This window comes from Alexandromys fortis, unplaced genomic scaffold (assembly GCF_014885135.2).
Source record: "Alexandromys fortis isolate MF-2015 unplaced genomic scaffold, M_Fortis_MF-2015_v1.1 scaffold_22, whole genome shotgun sequence".
In the NCBI taxonomy this organism is placed as follows: Eukaryota; Metazoa; Chordata; class Mammalia; order Rodentia; family Cricetidae; genus Alexandromys; species Alexandromys fortis.
The window spans coordinates 4,153,390-4,174,321 of record NW_026067900.1 but is presented as its reverse complement, the minus strand read 5'-3'; the positions used below and the strand labels follow the sequence as shown (position 1 = coordinate 4,174,321).

Sequence of the window (20,932 nt, the reverse complement as noted above, 5' to 3'; positions counted from 1 at the left end):
CGTTCAGGAAGAGGAAGCCTTTCTTCCCTAAGGAGGCCAGCACACCTAGACTGAATCCCGAATCAATAAATTTAACCCTGGTTAGTCTCATGTTGTATGAGCAGCGGGGCTAGCTTTACATCCAAAAGAATTACATGAAAACTTTATTTTTTTGAACACTGTCTGGCCCATTAGTTCCAGCCTCTTATTGGCTAGCTCTTACATATTGATCTAACCCATTTTTAATAATCTGTGTAGCCTACGAGGTAGCTTACCAGGGAAGATCTTAACCTGCGGCTGTGTCAGGTAGGAGAATCATGGCAGCTGTCTGACTCGGCTTTTTTTTTTCCAGCATTCTGTTCTGTCTACTCTGCCTACCTAATTTTGTGTCCTATCAGGCCAAGCAGTTTTCTTTATTAGTTAACCAATAAGAACAACAGCTAAGATACAAGACCCACCTCCATCAGTCTCACTTCCCCTTCCCAAATGCCAAACTCCACCCTGATGAAGAACTACTACTCCATATATTATAAAGTCCGTTGATCTAAAATGCTTTATTTATACAGAAGTTATAAAAATGCATTTACTGAGCCCAGTGATGATGGCACACATGGTTAATCCCAGTGTTCAGGAGGCAGAGGCGGTGGGTCTCCGAGATTGAGGCCAGTCTGGTCTACAGAGTGAGTTCCAGGACAGTTAAGAGCTACATAGTGAGATCCTGTCTCAAACAAACAAAAAAAAATGCACTTACTATATGGAATCACTTTAAATGTGGATAATAAGAATTTATTATCACAGGTAAGTAGGAAACTCTCACGACATACATTATAATCGCATTTACCGTGATCCTGCAGTGTTTTTTTTTTTTTAACCATTCCTTTGGACACATTAATCTTTTAGTACCCAAACTTAAAGCAGGTGAATCCAAGTGTCAGGTTCCAAGATAATGCAGACAGAGCGTATACAGTTGTTGCGTTGTTTTAATCGAGTCATTTTCCGCATCATGCAGCAACAACTCCGTTGAGAGAAAGTCAAACCAAATGCGAAGGGCAAAACCCTTAAGAGAAAACATTAAGAGCCATCTGAAGCCAGAGGAGGTGCCAAGAGACCAGGAAGAGCTCCTGCTCAGCAGGCGAACCTACTGGAATTTGCACCCAGCACAATAAACAAAACAATTAAGCCATCAGCAGGCCTCCAAGGAGACTCTGAGGCCACAGGAGGGAGCAAAAACCACCCTGCCAGGCACCTGTTAGCTGCAGGGGAAACAAAGGCAGTCAGCTCTCCCTCCCCTGAGTGTAAACCAGGACAGACACAGACCACAGCAGGCAACATCCCATCCTCAGGGTCCTCACAGCCCCCCTATCCTCTTAACCTGGGCGCCATTTTCAGACCTACAGAAATAGCCTGACCATCCCTCCAGGTCAAGACACAAGGTCAGAGTAAGCAGAGGCTGCCCACTTCCACACCAGGCTGGTCCCTGGTTGGCAGGAATGAGAAAGGAGCAGAAAGAACTTTGGTAGAATTTTGTTTTCATTTCTCCCAGCAAAGGGCTGCACCACCCTCGGGGTGACAAGTCAGGACTAGTTGTGTGGCCTCGGGCAAGGACTTAGTATCCCAGTGGAAGGCTGGCAAGCCAAGAGGCAAGAATTAGATGCAGAAACCTTCTGGGCCCTCCTGACTTCCTTCACAGCCACACTGGTTAGTATCCTGTTCTATTAAAAGCAGACCGGAGAGGAAACCCAAGTGTGGTTTTATCAGAGGGGGACTATTTTTAATCTTTGAAAACATTTCCAGTTTACAATCCCTTGTCTGTTTTGGCCCACTGGCAGTCATCAATCATCCATCCACCGCAGAGAAAGGTTAATGCAAGTGAGCTGAACTGGAGGGGCTGAGGGTCTTCTGCGGAACAGTCTGGTTCAGTTCGGCTCAACTGTCCCATTTTGCCAAGGCCAATGTTTGGGATGGAAAAACCAAGCCCAGGCACAAGCATGAAAACGTCCTCTTTGGGAGTTTACTGCTAAGTCAGAGAGAACAGTAAACAGTATCTAATAATCTAATGTCATTTGAAAACCTCCCACTGATAGGAGGTCCCAACTGGCCTTGGTTGCTGCTACCCTTCCATTCCTGTCTACAAGCCATTCCAAATTCCTCACTACAAATTGTGTGCCTGGGGACCAGTCGTCTTTACAGGCTCGGGTCCGCAGGCGGCCTGGACCACTCCCCAGTTTGCTCACTCCTATCACTCAAGGCTCCCGGGGAACTTTTCTTTTACACTTTCGTAGGGTCTTAGAATTTGAGCATGGAAAACATATTACAAAAAGCCCCAAGTATGCAAATTTGCTCATTTTGATACTTGATGGGCTTGGCCAGTCTCTGGATTATCTAGAAAACTTAAGCATCCAAGCTGCCCTGCAAATCCACGTGCAGTAAAACACCACATTGTCCAGCTACGTACACAAAAGCCCACCTCATGTCTCTCAGCTCCTTCTTCCCGTCAGGTCTGCTTACTTCTTGGTGTTTTCTTTTGTGTGTGTGTTTGCTTGTTTTTATGCTTTTGTGTTTTGTTTTGAGACAGGGTCTCTAAAGTCCTGAAACTCATTCCTGTAGACCAGGCTGGTCCCAAACTCACAGAGATCTGCCTGCCTCTACCTCTAGAGTTCTAGAATTAAAAGCATGTACCACAACGCCAGAGCCCTGATACTGTTTTTCTTCAGTGCTGGAGACAGAAGCCAGGGCCTTATATGTGCCAGACAACTGTTCTACTGAGTACCATCCCCAGCCCTTGTGTGCAGTATGTAGGCAGGTGTGTGTGCAGGTGTGTGGGCAGGTGTGTGGGCAGGTATTCATGCCTAAGTGGAGGTCAGATGTGGGGTATCTTCCTCTTTTGCTCCCATTTTATTATTTTGAGACAGGCTCTCTCACCAGACCTGAAGCTCACTGTTTGTTCTAAGCTGGCCTGTCAATGATCCTCCAATACTGTGATAACAGGCACACATGGCCATGCTCAGCTTTCACGGGAAGTACTGGGGATTTGAACTCAGGTCCTCTTGCTTTTACAGCAAGCACTCTTAACCATCGAGCTATTTCCCCAGTTTTGTGTGTGTGTGTGTGTGTGTGTGTGTGTGTGTGTATTTTTTAAACAGGGTCTCACTACATTAGCTCAGACAACTGCAGTGTTCCTACCAAAATGAAGGGCTCAGACACCCGGCTCTCAGGGCCCTTCCACAGTTCCCTCCTCTTCTGAACCCTCAGCGAAGGAACCTCAGCAGTGGTTTCCTGCGGTGGGTTTTAAGAGCACTTCACTGTGTTGACAATTTCACACTCTACTTTTGCCTTTCAAGATAAAGGTGTAGGGTGCGGTTTTAAAGAATGCCTCTATTTCCACACAGCAGAGAGAAATACAAGGCTTGTCCCCCACTAGGTCTCTTGATTTAATTTATGTGTGTAAGAAAGGCTTGGGTGTTGTTCCCAGAAGCTGTCTACCTTGCTCTCTCTCTCTTCTTTTTTAATATGAGTTCTGGAAATGGAACTCAGGTCCTCGAGGTTTTGAGGCAGGCAATCTACCGACAGAGCTAACTTCCCAGCCTTCCTATTAAATTTTATTTATTTATTTATTTATTTATTTATTTATTTATTTTCGAGACAGGGTTTCTCTGTGGCTTTGGAGCCTGTCCTAGAACTAGCTCTGTAGACCAGGCTGGTCTCGAACTCACAGAGATCTGCCTGCCTCTGCCTCCCGAGTGCTGGGATTAAAGGCGTGCACCACCGCCGCCCGGCCCTATTAAATTTTAAAACGGGAGCATAACTAGTATAGCACTTCACAAAACATCACACAGGCAGAGCAGACTTGGGAGGAGAGGCTGCATGCAAAACTAAAAGGAAGTCATCCTGAAAAAGAATTGATCAGAAGAAAAGCTAAAGTGTGCAGAGCTGTCTGATGTTTGCAGGGAGCGTGAAATAGAAGTTTGAAGGCAATAACTTGCAACTGTGAGATTCAAGAGGGAGGAATCAGGACTGGCTTCAAAAGAGAACGAGACTGTTAGCTGAGGGAGCGGGGAGAGAGTAAGTAGGTCATAGATAGAGACGAGGTGATTGTAGGCAACATCCAAGCCTGGGAGTGGAACATCACAGGGTTCCATTGGGCAGACCTCCGGCAGATGACAAGGGAAGGATGGACTGGGGAATCCTGAGGAGGAAGAGCAACTGTGGTGGAACCCGGCCTCTCACTCAATCTTACACCTGCAGGATTCAGAGTCACCTTTGCCAACAGACTCAAACACCACGGCTACAGAGTTCTGGTGACTGGCTTTCCATTCTCAAACAAGGGGGACAAGTGGCTCTTTGTCTCAGAACAGACAATGCTTGGTCCTGCTCACCTAGAGAAGGGCTAAGCAGGGCTGGGTAGAGGACAAAACCTGCAGAGGTGGGAGGAGAGAGCTCCTCCTGTTCGGATGGCCTTTGTTTTGTTTCCTCACGCTGAGCAGGTGCAGTGTCTACTTCCCAGGTTTCCCAGGCTTCATCTTACTTACCCTTGGAGGACTGGTGGACTGGTTAGGGCTTTTGTTTGTTTGTTTGTTTGTTTGTTTGTTTGCCAACTTGACCCAAGCCAGGGTCATTTGGGAAGAAGGGATTTCAGTTGAGAAAATGCCTCCATCAGATCGGTCTGTAGGCAAATCTGTGGGGGTGTTGTCTTGATTAATAATCAATGTGAGGAGACCCAGCACCACCCAGGGCAGGTGGTCCTAGGCTGTGTAAGAAAGCAGGCTGAACAAGCCATGGGGAGCAAGCTAATAGCCAGTGTCCTTCAAGGCCTCTGCTTCAGTTCTTGCCTTGAGTTCCTGCTCAGGTTTACCTCCGTGATGGACCGTGAGCTGTAAGATGGAAGAAACTCTTTCTTTCCCCGAGTTTCTTTCGGTCAGTGTTTTATCAGAGTGAGAGAAAGCAAACTAAAGCCGTGGGCGAGAGGCTTTGTGAGGCCAGAAGGGACAGTCCTGGGAGGAAGTGGTCGATGTGACAGAGTGGGGACGGGTGAGAGATAGGACTGGAAGGAAGAGGCTAGCCCAGCCTTTCCGTACCCCTGCCTGCGCTTCTCGGTAAAGAAACAGCACAGAAACCTGCCTCACAGGCCAGTAACTAGAACCCACCACTTTCCGTCTTAGGTGTCCTTGACTGGTAAACATTAATTTTTTAATTAATGTCCATTAATTCTCTACCAGGGTAATAATAGGAATTGAATTATTTGCATAAAGTACAATCTGCATTTGCTGGACCTCTCTTTGTAATCACAGGGGGATATTAAACCTGAATGTGGGCGGAGGTTCTGTGTTTCAGGTCACCTATTGCAGCGTGCATCCACTGACCTTACCAGTAATGTTTCTCAGGATCCTACAGAGAATCATTTGTTTGTTTGTTTATATTATTACTTTTGCCAGGTGGTGGTGGCAGTACATGCCTTTAATCCCAGCACTCAGGAGGCAGAGGCAGGCGGATCTCTGAGCTTGAGGCCAGCCTGGTCTACACATTGAGTCCCAGGACAGCCAGGGTTGTTATACAGAGAGACTCTGTCTTGAAAACTAAAATTAATATTTTGATTTATTATCTGTGGTATGTGTGGGCCGTGTGGGCCACAGTAGGTGTGTAGAGGTCAGAGGACACTTGTAAGAGATGCTTCTCTCCCTCCATGTGGATCCCAGGGCTCAGACTCCAGTTGCCAGGCCTGGCGACAAGTGTCTTTACTCCTTAAACCATCTCACTGGCCCCCCAAAATTAATTTAACTTACTGCTTACTTTCAACTTCCCTTCTCCCTAATGCTTTACTAATTTCCAAGCATTTCCAGTCAGCACAGGTTAAAAACGGGCCTAGATTGTGAGTCAGAGAACACGGATTCCAGGGTCAACTTTGTTATTAAATTGCTAAGTGACCCAGGAATGGAAGACAAGCCACCTAAAATTATCTGGGCATCAAGGGGTTACTTGGGGAGGCCAAAAACCATTTTTGAAAATTTATGGATCTTCTTTCTAGGGAAAAGATGTAAATATGAAGATAAATTCCATAGACGCCTCTCTAATAGTTTCTAGATAGTTCTCTTTCACTTTGTGTGTGTGTGTGTGTGTGTGTGTGTGTGTGTGTGTGTGTGTGTAATGCACATGGCCAGAGGAAGACAACAGGTGTCATGCTCTGTCACTGCCTAATTCTCCAAAGACAAAGCCTCTTACTGGATTTGGAGATAGGCCGGTATCCAGGGAGCTCTGGGGATCTAACCCCACCATACATACACATAGTGCTGGGGTTACAGGCACACATGTGGCCACACTTGACTTTTGACTTGGGTCCTAGGGACTTGAACTCAGGTCCTCACTCTTACCATTGGAGCCAGGGTCCCACACCGTGTTGGTACCTCCAATACATTTCTAATCTGACATTCTATACTTGAGGTCATCTGATCACTCATAGAACTGGGCAGTCTTTGCACAGCTGGCGCTGATATACAGATGAGGATGCTGATACAGATGAGGATGCTGATACAGATGAGGATGCTGATACAGATGAGGATGCTGATACAGATGAGGATGCATGAGGACGCTGAGAACTACAAACATTCTCCCTACCATTTATACCTGAATGCAGGGCCTGGGTGGAGCTGAGACTGGAGGTCAGGGAGACACCCTGTCCTACACGCCACGATAGTCAATGCCAAGGTGTTGCTGCCAGACGCCCTGTGTGGGCCACACTGTGGAAAGTCCCCTTAGTGACCAGAGATGTCTACACAATTCTATAAAACAAGAGCTCCCCTGTTATACGTTAAAGGAAAGCAACCAGCTTTGGTTGTCTGGGGCACACCCCTTCTTCCTGCCCAAGGAGCACCAGGTGCCAAGTCTTCCTTGGTTTAAAACGCAATAGAATAAGCATTTGTGGATGAAATGTTAAGCCACCTAGGAACTGGCTTTAAAATAAGGCAGGGGAAGGTGAGAGCAGAGAAAGATGGGCCAGGAGTTATCACGAGCTAGTTTTCTTTCCACGGGTGACGTTCTAAATAAAAGACCGGGGTGTGGTGAAGCACATGCCTACAATCCTAGTAATTCTGGCACGCAGGGGAAGGGGGCAGGGACTGCGAGTTGGAGGCCAGCCTGGGCTACAGTGTGAGACTCCGTCTCAAAAAGTATTTTAAGAAAAAAAAAATTAAGGGAGAGAGAGGAGAGGAGGACAGAGAAAAGGAAAGAGAGGGAAGGGGAGAAACTACAGAGAGGTTTGTAGACTAATGGTTGTTTAAGTCCTCTGAACAAAAATCAAGAGACCTTACACACTTGGTGTGCCGTACAGGAGCCTGCAGACGGCGCAGTCTGGGGCTCACATGATGTGGAAGTGACACCCGTTATTTTGAGAATCATCCTATAGTCCGGAGACATGTTTTCCAGCCAAGGAAAATATGTATTTCTGTCTGAGTGAGGAATATTTTTCTCCACATGGACAGCTCCGTGTTGGCTAGGAAGGCAGCATCAGGCAGGCAGCAAGAAGTCTTGTCTCCACGTTGGAAGAGCAACGAGTTCCATTCTTTAGTGCAAAAGGACAGTTGGCCTGTCTGGCTTGGTGTGACTCAGGGTCCTATAAGTTTGGGTTCAAGTTACCTGCTTGTTATTTTCACAGAGTTCCTTTCAGTCGAGAGAAAATACCTTTCCATTTCGACGTTAACCATCACTTTGACCTTTTCTTTTCAACAACAAAGAAGCAATTTTGGAAGGAGGCTGAGAGGTCTCTAATTGTCTTTCTGCCCTGGAAAAAAATCACCAGAGGCTGTGTGGGAAGCAAGGCTGAGGTATCTGTCACACCACACAGAAACTCAACAGGCGCAGCTTTCAGGATTACTCCTGCCCCAAATTACTCAGTCAATTAAGGAACGATGGTGGCAGTGGAGGAACTATAGCTCAGTCCATTCTCCCATCGCGTCTTGGCGTAGACACGTGACTTGCTCCCGCCAGAGAGGACGATAGTAAATACAGTGTGAACAAAATTTAGAAAAGTTTTGTGTATCAGCACCTACACTTCTTGCTGTTCTTGGTGATGCTGTGATATCACCACTACTATGTAAACAAGCCAAGACCAATCTATTGTGACATCGCCGCTGTCATGGCTGGAAGTGGGCCAACCACCAGGCAAGTGAGCGAGCCTGTCCTAGATCACGCATCCCCAGCCAAGCCACAGCTGACCACACAAATCAGAAGAGCCTGGATGGGGACTGGCCAGCTAATGCACAAAATCACGAGAAATAATTCAGGTTTATCAATCACAGTGTCTGGGGTGAGTTCTTACATCAAGAACACACTCACACACTCTGAAGCAAAGGAAGATGACTATGGGATGGATGATGTTAGAGGTCTGAGCAACATGGTGTGTGTGCCCTGGGTGGCTCTTTTTTTTTTCCTGGGTGGCTCTTTATACGACACTCGGTATGGACTCACTCCTGATGTCACCTATGTCGAGTAATCAAATAACCTAATGGAAGTCCAGAACTGACCACTCACCTTAATAGCCATCTCAAAAACAACTCTAGCAATGATTTTTGTGTGGGTTTCACAGCTTTCTGCAGCTCCTAAAATTATACAAAGAATCGTATGTACGTGTTTATATGCATTTTTTCTTAATTGGAAAAAGATGTTAAAACACACAGAATAGTAAAGAAATAACCTATGAACATGCTGCCTAAAATTCATGCTATTTAATCACATTTGTGTCCTACCTCTTTTTAAGTACAAAGCAAACGAAATATTACGGCGGTATGAGCCCTGTGGGTCTCCCCAGAGTGCAGCACGTAGGGCAGACACTTAATACATATTTGGTGAGTCAGAAAAGGAGTACCATGACTACCAACCATGTCTGCTGTGGCCATTTTAATACTGCTACCGATCTCCTGAGGGTGCTGCCTGAATTTCTCCCCATCTAGATAACTCCCACTTTCATGATCCAGAAACCATATTTTACAATACCAAGATTGCAGCCCAGGAGGGAAGTCGAAAGGACATAGAACATAACTGATGAGACAGGTTGTAACCAGTGAATAAGGCAAACCCTATGCTCCAGTCGATAATTAAAGGTCGGAAGGAAGTGATGTTACCGGAAGTACGAAGTATTGCTAGAAAACCTGGATCAATAACAAGCTGGACCAGCCAGCTCTCTGGGACTTTAGAAATGAACAGGAGGTAAAGTGGTCTATAGGACAGCCAGGGCAACACGGAGAAACCCTGACTCAAAAAACCAACCAAACAAACAAACCAAAAAAAAAGGAGGGGGGATTAGTACCTGGTGTAATTGATGGTCTCTTTCAACAAGAGGCATAAGACACATGGAAAGCCCATCCATCAGAGAAGAAGCTTGGGACCCTCAAAGATGTGGTGCAGAACGAATAGACAGACCATCTAGTGCACCTGCTGCCTGACAGAGATCACATTCTAGACCCCAAAAAAACAGACTGTTACCAGGAAGCCATGAACTTGCAAGCAAGCTCTTGGAGTGGAAGATTCAGAGAGGGAGAATAAATGGCACAAAAACCACATGAATGGGCTGAAAAACTGGACCAAGGATCCCAAGCTAGCATGGAAGAACCTGACTCAGACTTGCTGTGGAGGCTGCAACTGCATGGACTGTCTTTAAAGCAAGGGCAGAAACAGGAGCATGAAGACAGGGAGGGGACAGCTTCGTTAAAGAGACTTACAGAACAAAGCCTGCTGGAAAAACACAGACTCAAAGGCAATGAGGCTGTTACCATGCCCTGGCTGGCTTCTGCCTGATCCTTGACTATCATAGAGAAGACTCCAGAAGCTAAGAAGAACACCAGCAACAGGTACCAGCTACCAGACATAAGCATAGTAAAGCAGACAGAGCCTGGACCCCAGAATAAGGCATCTGGATTGCCACAAAATGCAGAGGGAGGCTGGCTCTGCTCCCAGATGCCTGTCCCTGCATCCCTGAACCAACTAGGTATTTGTTCAGACAGTGAGGGAGTGGCAGTAACTCCACCCTCAACTGAGTCCCCTGACCAGGACCTTCCCTACAACAAGAATCAAGGGTCACAAGTTCATAGGACCTGGCAGTCAGGGTAGGAGACCTTGACACCAACAACAGCCATGACTAGACAAGCCAACTGTCATCTTCCATTGCTGGTAGGGCCTGCAGAATCAGTGAGAGTTTCAACTGAGAGACTCCGTTTCTCTCCACTCTGTCCCCAGACCTTACATCCACTGTGGATCTCTCAGCATCCCCGCCACCAGAGCTATGTTTAAGACATCTCTCAGCTGAGACTTGCAGGAGAAGCAGAAAGTCCTGTCTTGTACCACCCTGTAGATGAGGCAGGACTGGGGGCATGGGGTGAAGTTTCCCATTGTCAGCACACATTTGGAGGTTAGAACATAGGGATATGAGAGCATATACCCCAAGCCTGTTCCAACTGTACACCAAAAAGGGGGCTCGCCATCTCCAGAGTCACAGGAAGTCGAGCAGCCTATTACAATGGCAGTTGTAGTGAGGGCCAGGACTCAACTTTTCTGTGTACACACTTCAGGGGGAGATTTTTCTACAGTTACGATTTAAGTTTGGCTGTCAGGCTGCGTGGATGTATTATTCCACCAGCAAAGACCATGAATATGTCAACCAAGATGAGGGATGTATAAAATAAACGGGGAAAAAAAATACAGAGCATGGGTGATATATTTGCCTCTTAGTTACAATGGCATAAAAACAGCGTGTGTTGGGATAAATTGGAAGGAAACCCAAAGACAGAAAATAATTACTGTGTTGCGGGGCAATGGTATTACGGGTGAATGCTTCAGGCTTTATTTCTTATAATCTTTTACAGTTTCAGTGGCAATGAATCAAAAATAACAAGCTTTCATCTTCAAGCGGACCTTCTTGAAAGGGCTCGGAAACAAACCGATCTTGGTCGTGTCTAGACTGTTGAGAAAATAAGATTCTAATCCATCCCCTTCTTAGACCGAGATCAGAAAATCTGCACTCTGCCACCGGCTCAGCCAGGATCCAGAGCCTTCGGAAGCCATTAAACTGGATGACCAACTCTCCTCCCCCGACCCTGCTCTTTGCTCTTTGAAATAGAGTTTTGTGTATTCCAGATTGGTCTCAAACTCCCTACATAGCCAAAGATGAGCCTTGGACTCCTGAGGCTCCTGCAGAGCCACATGGCCACCTCCATCCACCGCCTGAGTTCAGGGATCATAGACATGCACCAGTACACCAGGTATATGTGGTGCTGAGAACCAAATGCATGCCAGGCAAGCATTCTCCTGACCGAGCTGCATCCACAGCAGGGCTCCATGCATGCAGGGCAAGCGTTCTGTTGACTGAGCTGCATCCACAGCCTGAAACTCTGTGGGGTCCTTTATTTTTGCCGCATGCGTGTGTGCGTGCGTGCATGCGTGCGTGCGTGTGTGTTGTGTGTGTGTGTGTGTGCATCTTGTGGGTACATGTAGAGGCCAGAAATGAATGTAGGGATATCTTAGTCACTCCACCTTATTTTTGGAGCTTCATGTTTCAGCTAAACTGGCCAGCCAGTGAGCCCCTAAAACCCACCTCCCAACCCCAGCGCTGCCAATCAAGGCTTTTACACATAGGTGCTGGGGAGCTGAACTCAGGTCCTGATGTCTGTATGGCAAGCTCCTTTTCCACTGAGTCGTCTCCCCAGACCCCATAAAGGTTTAAGACAGAAATCTTAAACTCTTTTTGGGTGTTCTAGAAGGCGCCCTATGCTTTTTCTCTCTACAAAGCGACGTACGACTGCTAAGTACTACGAGTAAATGTTAATCCACATCAAAATTCTAAACACCCGAGAGAGCGAGGACTTCCTTCACACTGCTCTCAGCCTTAATTCCTAGGGACAGGGACCCACCTGTCTCCCTGACCTGCACCCTCACAGTAGGGTGGGTGCCCCCTCCTCAGAGGTAGAATAGACAGCTGGGAGGGACCAGGTACAGAGCCCTGTGAGTAGGAGGGCAGTCACATGGCCACTAGTATTTTAGGTCAGAAAGGAAGTTTTTATTAAAAATGATCTTTCTTCTGTAGCTCACAAATGTCCATTCAAAAGTGCTCAGAGAAGAAGGACACTCACTGCCAAAGCTGACAACCCGAATTGGACTTCCAGTCCCACATGATAGAAAGAACCGAGTCCTGCAAGCTGCCCTTTCAACCTCTACAGACACATGCATACACAAAAATAGGTAAGTATAAGGAGAAAAATTGAAAACCAAAACCAAACAGTCTTTGAATGAAGACAATACTGCTGTTCTCAAGGTGGGACCTCAGAAGTGAAGGCCAAGACCATGCAGATATACAGCGAGAAGCCCCTGGCTTGTCAAAGCCAATGCTGTTATTTTAGGAAAGAATCTGTAAATATTGCTTGTCTTGATATAACTGTCAAAAAATATGCTTAAAAAAGTTCTGCTAGGATGACCAAAAAGCTGTTGGCTATGCCAAAATAAATTCTGAAGTACAAAATTCAGAACATGATTTGCTTGTTATTATTAAAGGGCTATGATGTTTATTTTTAATACCATTGGCATGTAACCTTTAACCTCTTATTTGCTCTGTAATGTCAAGTCCAAGCAAAGTGGGAAATAAAAACATCAGGGTCTGGGGATGTGGTTGGGTGATAGTGCGCTTGTCCTGTACACATGGGGTGGATCCTCAGCACTGCAAAAACAATCAACTGAAAATAAAAGAAGCCAAGCAGTGATGGTGCACACCTTTAATCCCGGCATTAAGGAGGCAGATGCAGGCAGATCTCCATGAGTTTGAGGCCAGCCTGGTCTACAAAGTAAATCTCAGAACAGGGCCAGTCAGAGCTACATAGTAGAACCCTATCTAGAAAACAAAAACAAAACAAAGGAAAGAAAATACTTTTGAGAAAAAGGTAATCACATAATGGTAAATATATAAGTTGCTGCATCTTTGTTAAATATACGCACATATGTGCACACACACACACACATACATGCAAATAATGGGTTTGGAGAGATGGCTCAGCAGTTAAGACCATTGGTTGTTCTTGCAGAAGACCCAGTTTCGATTCTCAGCATCCACATGGTACAGATTACAGCCATCTGTAACTCCAGTTCCAAAGCCTCTGATGCCCTCTGCTTGCCTCCTCAGGCACCAGGTATGAACATGGTCATGTACATGGTACGCAGACATACATGCACACAAAACACCCTTTAATATATATTTGATACTGTATATTTATACGTGTATATTGTATAATAATAAATAAATACATAATATATATAAATTATTCAAATTCAAATCTGGAAAAGCATGACTTAATGTTCCCACATAACCCATTGTGAGGTCCAGAGTATCTTACAGTTGTCTAGAGGTTTCAAAATATTTCTGCGTTGTTATAGCCAGGTGTGGCACATGCCTATAATATAACGATTCTTGACCTGTGGGTAATGACCCCTCTGATAAACTTCTATCTCCAAAACCATTTACATTACGATTCATAACAGTAGCCGAATTACAGTTATGAAGTAGCAACAAAAATAATTTTATATTGGGGGGAGGTCACCACAACATGAGGAACTATATTAAGCGTTAGGAAGGCTGAGAACCACTGCAATGGCAGCAGCTGGGAGGCTGAAGTAGGAAGTCTATAAGCTGGAGGCCAGCCTAGGCTATAGAGTGAGACCCTGAGTGTGTTTGTGTATGCGTGTGTGTACGTGTGTGTGCGCACGCGTGTGTGCACGTGTGTTCTGAAATCTGAACAGCGATGCTGATGAAGAACTTTCTCATGTGGAATCCTAGTCTTCTCTCACCAGCAGACTTGAAGCACTGCTTGGTCTTTAGTCTCACGTGACTTCACGACACACCAGGAACAGCGGAATCCGTGGGTCCTAAAATGCTCACAGCTGCATGCTCACTAGCCACAAGGATAACTCTTGCAATATACCTCAAGCTCCTGCGCTTGGAAAGGGGCAAGGAGTAAGGGTTGTCGCACAGCACTGGGATCTGGAGCATTTCACAGAAACAGAGGGGTGAAGGGTGACCGGAGAAGCTGAAAGTGCAGCCTTGCCACTCACAAGCCATCTCCACTCGTGTTCTGACAGCTCCAGTTAGCATCTGCACGAGGGTTTTCCCTGTTTAAGTCACCAGATTCTGCAGGTACAAAATACCAGGCAACCAACCACCTTCTCTAGCAAGGCCCCAGGAGAAGGTGTGGCTATTGAATGCTGACATCACTGCTGGGCATGCAGCTGCCGTTCAGCCCTTCTAGCTAGCAAGGAGGTGGAGGAAGCGCTGTGGTTCCCGCACACCGCATTGAGCTTGTAGAAGCTGCTAGCAGATGACCCACAGATGAGCACGCTTGGCCTTTCCATGACATCAGTAGGGCCAGCAAGAGGTCTAGATTGCGACTTGTCTCCAACAAGACAGCCTGGCAATATGGTCAGTGTAAGCATGGGTCATGTGTCCCTTCTTTACTCTCCCGAAGCCAGATTGTGTCTTGGCCTCCAGAATCACTGGAGTTCCTCCCAGTGGAATCCTCAGCAGAGACAGGGGTGGGATGATCTTCACCTTCCCTCGCCTCATCTCTGCCCATCCAGTGTCCAACTGGGCTTCTCTTCCAAGAGGGGAAACCCTAGGCTGGCCCACCACATCATCCCAGGGAGAAGCATTCAGAACCAGCTTTCCTCAACCTTCCCTCTGCCAGCAAACTTATCCCCTCCTCTCCAGTTTACTTGAATTGGGTCATTTTGGCCAGGGACGTCTGGAATCTGATAAACTAATCAATAGAAATGAGCTAGGTTGACTTCCCTGAAAGCATTCCAAATGGATTCCGGGCTTATTAAATACACACCAACCTCCACCCCAAGGAACCTAACTTACCCATGGTCAGCTGCCTACCAGATCCCTAAGTTATAAGTCAGTGCTGCAGCCAGATGTGGTAGTGCACACCTTTGATCCCAGCACTCGGGATGCAGAGGCAGGCAGATCTCTAAGTTCGAGGCCAGCCTGGTCTGCAAAGTGAGCTCCAGGACAGCCAGGGTTACACAGAGAAACCACGTCCCCCAAAATAAATCAATAAACCAGTGCTTTCATGTGTGGTACCCCTGCTAGTGACCCAGGAATGATAAGCAACAGAGAAAAGAGAATATAGCGTAGACAATGGCCAAGGGAGATTTTACTCAGTCACCTCTGCAGATTTTGTTCACAAACCCTATAGATCACATGTTCTGGGGCCAAAACAGAAAGTGGACTCACATACATAGGTGTTAGACTACCACACACATCCAGACCACGGAACTATCCTGTCACAGACTGCGAAACCAGAATCCACGAAGGAAGTGTTAGCCATACACTGCTATCTGTTAGAGTCAACAGAATATTTGATATACGGAAATGGGGTCATTACCTCTTGGAAAGGGTAGCAATAACTATGACCTGGCAATATAGTCTGGGTTTCCCAAGACGAGCAAGTGTCCCATAGTTGATATTGATGAGGGAGAAGTCAATTATACACTGTAGTCATGAACCTGAAGTGAATTTTCATCACTAATCACAACTGAGTAAGTCATCGGGCCTTAGGTACAAACAGTCTAATTCGCTCCCAGACCTCCCTGAAAAGCGTTCTCTCTCTCTCTCTCTCTCTCTCTCTCTCTCTCTCTCTCTCTCTCTCTCTNCTCTCTCTCTCTCTCTCTCTCTCTCTCTCTCTCTCTCTCTCTCTCTCTCTCTCTCTCTCTCTCTCTCTCTCTCTCACACACACACACACACACACACACACCACACAATTAGTTACTTTTCTTATTGTGATAAATTCCCCTGACAAAAGTGACTCGCAGAAGAGCTTGTCTAAGCTGACAGTTGGAAGGATATAGTTCAGTCAAGGTGGAAGAGGCTTGGCGGCTGACCCTAGAGACAGCTGTCACACTGTACAGCACACTGTGCAGGAAACAGAGAGACACCTGCTGGTGCTCAGCTCCCACTGTCCTTTTTATTGAGCCTGGGACCCCAGCCCAGGGAATGGTGCCACCATGCAAGGAATGTGTCTTCCAGACTCTAGTAACCTAAGTTAGAAACTCTCAGATCTGCCCAGAGGTCTTGTTCTGGGATGATCCTAGATCCCATCAGCTTGCCAATCAAGTGTAGACGTCACGCAAGCACACGGAAAGAGTTCACAGTACAGGTGTTCTTCCTGCGGCCTGGCCAAGGGCCTGTGCTCTATGCTAATTCTCGGTCACACCCACCAAGGGTAATGGCCCATCCCTTCCTGTCCTAAGCAGCTGAAGGATTCAACTGGGCAGGCCCAGACAGATGCAGAGAACACAGAAGTTCCATTCAGCTTAAGACTCCTTACATAAACACCGAGCATACTCACTGGGTGCCTAACTATCTGGCTATGTGGGTCAATGTTCTCAGGCAACTTCACACAGCTCATAAGTCCACTCAAACTTTCAAGTCATGGAAGAAACGATTCCTTTAATTTTGTCCAAATGACTCTCCACACCGAGTTCTGTCCATGGCACATCTACTTCAGGATGGCCAGTGGTTTCAACTTTTCTGGGCAGTGAATTGTGGCCCAGACGTCCATATCTGATACACAGATTGCCTCCAAGTGGCCCACAACATGCCCATCTGTGCTGATGGCAGGGAGCCCACGAGGGGGTGACTATGCCCTGTCTACATAGGCATGAAACGGACTCTAAGACACACCTCCATCACATCCGATGGACCGACTAGCTGCTCCAACTACCAGGACGTTTTCCCACGTCTCTGGAAAAGGCAACACAGACTAATTGTGGGTCTACCCGCAAAAAGGGGGAGGGGGGATTTAACAAGGGAAAGCTCATTTTCTCAAGGTACCACTTACACAGTTAAATTCAGTAAGATTCTTTTAAGTCCTTGACATACACACATCGATCTTTATCTTTTTTTAAAGAAATATTGAACCGTGGAAAGTAATTATAGCAATTCTCAGGCACCAGGATTATCACACTGCTCAAGTTCAAGCGGTCAGCAGCCCGCGAAACTCCACCCAACCGCAGCTCAGGGTACTCTCTGTGAGTGTGGACTGACTTCTGAAACCTCAAAACTGAAGGAGGCAGCCTATTTATAAATGAAGTAGTCTCTCTCGGGGGCAAAGGTAACATAATTTTGAACTATGTAAAAAGTAAAAGTTTGGGGCCAGGATGCCTTTTAAAGGTTTCGTTTGTTTTCAGTTATCCTTTTGAATAAACAGCGTAGGGGCAGGGGCTGCACATGAACTGAGTGTGGGCTCTGCCTGGCCTGTGCTGCCGGTGATTGGCGCTGGGGATCCAGGATACAGATTTCTCAAGCGAGCGCTATGTTAGGCATCTTCTTCGGTAAGCTTCACCCTCACCATCAGTAAACAACAGCAAAGCCAGGAGGACAAGTTCTTCTACCGAGAAACAAGTGTAGAAACTTTGAAGCTTTTTAGAACTTTTTAAGTTAAATAAAAAAGGTTTTTTTTTCTTTTCTTTTGGTCCGGGTGGACTGGCAATATCTTCAAAATACAATCTATGCTTTTGTCCTTCTGAAGTAAAACCACACCACAGCAAAGCCCAGGGGATGTGGCTAAAGTTATTGGGACTGAGAGAGGAGAGTGGCGGGCCGGGGACTCCTCCGCGTAGCAACAAAAATCTCAAATGAGTTAGAGGGAGAGGCAGTCTATGCCCTACACTCCCCAAACGCCAAGCGGGAAAGAACAAAACCAGGGGCGCTCTGTTGGGGACTTGTGGCGTGTAAAGCAGAGTGGCGGTCCTCTCGAACTGGGGACCGGGTGGGGCTCTCGGCAGGAGGTGTTTACCCCATACAGGGACCCTACGGGCCTGGGCTCCAGGCCAGCGTGGCTGTAGCTGTACGCCATCGTCACAGGGTCCTAGCAGTTCGGGCCACCGCCAGGTGCTCCGCGGTACCTGGCGCCCCCGCCTGCCTTTGTGCAGCGCGCGGCCCATAACCAGTGCAGGCAGGGCTGCCCGGGTTCTCCCCACAGCAGGGGGACCGCTGCGGGATCAGCCTGCCAGGGAACTCATGCTGGCGCCCGCCCAAAGGAGGGGACCCGAGGGACACGGGCATGCCCCCCCACACCTTCCCTGAAGGAGAAAAAGGTTCCCGGTCCCATGGCTGTGTTGGTGAAAACAGATGTGCTCACACCCTGGCTTCCGACAGCTGGCAGCCACAGCAACACTACCACCAAAACTTTCCCGGCACAGAAAGCCACTTCAGAGAGTTTTCCTTGTCCGCCTCGGTCCCTCTTCCCGGCCAAGACCCGGTTTACAGCACAGCAGGAAATCGGCGCTCCAGAAGTGCATACTCCCGCGTCCACCTTCTCCACCCCCTGGCCTGGGCAGCGTGCCCAAGGTAGGTGCCCCGCTCCGGGACTTCCTGCCCTATCCCAGGGTCAGGCGTCCTGGGACGCGGCGCAGCCAACTTACCATGGTGACTCCCGCCGCAGTCGCGCCTCCTCCGGGTCCGGCTGCCTGGGCACTGGAGCTGGAGCGCGGTCTCCGGGGCGAACTTCAAAAGTTGGTTCCCTTCGCCAAAAAAACAAGCTCCAGACACCCAAGCACTCACAGGAGCCAATGGAAACCCAGATGGGACTCCATCCAGGCGGGATCCGAGACGGTAGGTGAGGCAAGTCTTGGCCGACCTGGTGCACACTCGAAACTGACGATGCTCAGCTGTCTAGTGATGCACCCGATGCGCTCTGCGGGACTGCTTGTCCAGCTGCCCTGCCTGGACCCTCTCTCTCCTAACACTTAATCCGAACTCTTCTTTGGCTCAGCCTGGGCTCGGGACGGGCAATCTGTCCATAAATGGAGAATTCAGCCCAGGCCTGACCAATCAGAGTTTGTTTTCTCAGCGTCACTCTCCAGGAAAGCCGAAGTAACCAACAAGCGTGGAACTACAAGTTTCCAAAGGACTGTGGATCCTGTAGTCCGGCGGCCTCACTAGCCTGCCGAACACGCTACTGCTGTCCCAGCCGTCCCCAGGGAAACACCCCCAAACCGAGGGGATGAAAACACTCGGGGAGACTAGGAAACTGCTCACGTGTCTCTTCCCTTTAAGGGATACTTAGCATCGACTTAGCTCCCAAGTCGCTTGATTTTCCTAGAAGTTTTTTTTTTTTAAATATTTTATCTGCATAAAAGATCAGAATCGTGGCCGCAGCCCAAAGGAAATACTATTTCTTTTCCTTTCTGAATTGTAAGAAAAGTCGAAAATATTTCCTCCACCCGTCCTTTATACCTGAATTAATTTCCTTGGGAAACAAGAATAGAGAGAGCTCTGTCCTCTGCGGTGTCCGATTTCAGGAAACCAGGTAGCCTAGGAGAGAAGGGAACGCAGATTCCTAAACAGGATTAGGGAGTCTGGTGTCTTGTGCGGGGAGCTGAGGAAGGAAACTCGCGGGACCACCTCGGGACTGCGCTCGCTTAGGGTGTCCCAGGAAGAAGATCTGAAAATTCCAGGGAACAGAAAATTGTGAGATTTAGTCGTCACCCTTCCCGTGAATCTAGGACTCTATAGAGTTGCGATAGTTAAAAAAAAAAAAAAAATCAGCTTGGCTAGGAAGGGGTTTGCTATTTGTTGTTTGTTTGTTTGAAGTGGCCCATACTCAAGAAGACTATGACCAAACCAGGAAAGAGAGGAAGTTTTGATACACCCGGCAAGAGAGTAGGACCTGGGAAAACTAATTACGTGAAAGGTCAGGGCCAAAGTTCACAAAACACAATTCCCTGTGTGTGACAGTGGTAGGTAGGGAACGCTACCGAGGGAGTGTAGCAGATCTTGGTTTCTTGTGGGGTGCAGTGACTGCTAATGGAACAAAGGAGCTTTGTCTTGGGGAGGGTGGTCCGAGGATACCCCGGAGGTCCTGATGATGGCAGTAAAACTGTGACTATACCCCAAACTACTGGACTGTACAGGTTTTTAAAACAAGAATCTTACAGTATGTGAATTACTTCAATTCTTAAAATGGATTAAAGGGTGCACACATGCCTCTAAACATGTGGAGTTCCGAGGACAACTTGTGTGGAATTCCTAAGACAAGCTGTGGGAGTTTATTCTCTCCTTCTACCACATGGGTCCCAGGCATGGAGCTCAGATGGTCAGGCTTGGCAGCAAGCGCCTTTATCCGTGGAGCTATCTCACGCCAATTTGAAAGGTAGTCGTGTTGTTTGAAGTTTTGTAAGTATTCCCACCGTCAGGGCAACAAATAACAGAATTCCTTCCACAGGAGAGAAGCCAGACCCTAGAGGTACAGCTACTCCAGACCTTGCTGGCTTTGTGGTTTGGCATAAAAACAAGCAATAGTTGGGATGGCTCACCTGGAGCTGGAGGACCTATCCGCTTTGCCAGTGTGAGGAGCTTAGTTAGATCCCTAAAGACAATGTGAGAAAAAAAAAAAAAGCCAGGTGTCCTGAGATGTTGGGGGAAAAGAAACAGGCAGAAAAGTCTTCAGTTCACTGAAGCTAGCTAACCTACTCAATGAGTCCCAAACCAGTGAGAAATTCTATCTAAAAAAAAAAAAAAAAAAAGTAGAGGCCTAAAGGGTGGCTCAGTGGTTAAGATCACTGACTACACTTTTAGAGGACCAGGATTTCATTTCCAGGACCTATCTGGTGGCTCAGACCGGTTCTAACTCCAGTCCCAAGGCAGATAACAACTTCTTCCGAACTCTTGGGGCACTGTGTGCATGTGATACACACATATACATGCAGGCAAAACAATCCTACACATCAAATAATAAAGTAATTTAAATCTTAAAAAAAAAAGTAAATGGCTCTGGTGTCTACATGTGTGTCCACATGCCTACCCACACACTTACACACACAAAACGACAGCAGGGTATAGTGGTGCACCCGTGTAGCCCCAGATATCCTGGAAACTGAGGCAGGAGAATCGCTTCAGCCCTGGATGTCCAGGCCAGCCTGGGTAAGA

General features: G+C 47.3%; 1 protein-coding gene across 1 annotated transcript in view; it reads right to left on the bottom strand.

Moving 5' to 3' along the window:
• Myo1e (myosin IE) overlaps nucleotides 1-18,793 on the bottom strand; it is a 188,605-nt gene extending 169,812 nt beyond the window's left edge. Inside the window, exon 1 of the mRNA XM_050125645.1 lies at nucleotides 18,427-18,793. Within this exon, the coding sequence (XP_049981602.1) occupies nucleotides 18,427-18,429 (3 nt within the window). The 5' untranslated portion in view covers nucleotides 18,430-18,793. The remainder of the gene's footprint in view (nucleotides 1-18,426) is intronic.
• Nucleotides 18,794-20,932: the final 2,139 nt, after the last annotated feature.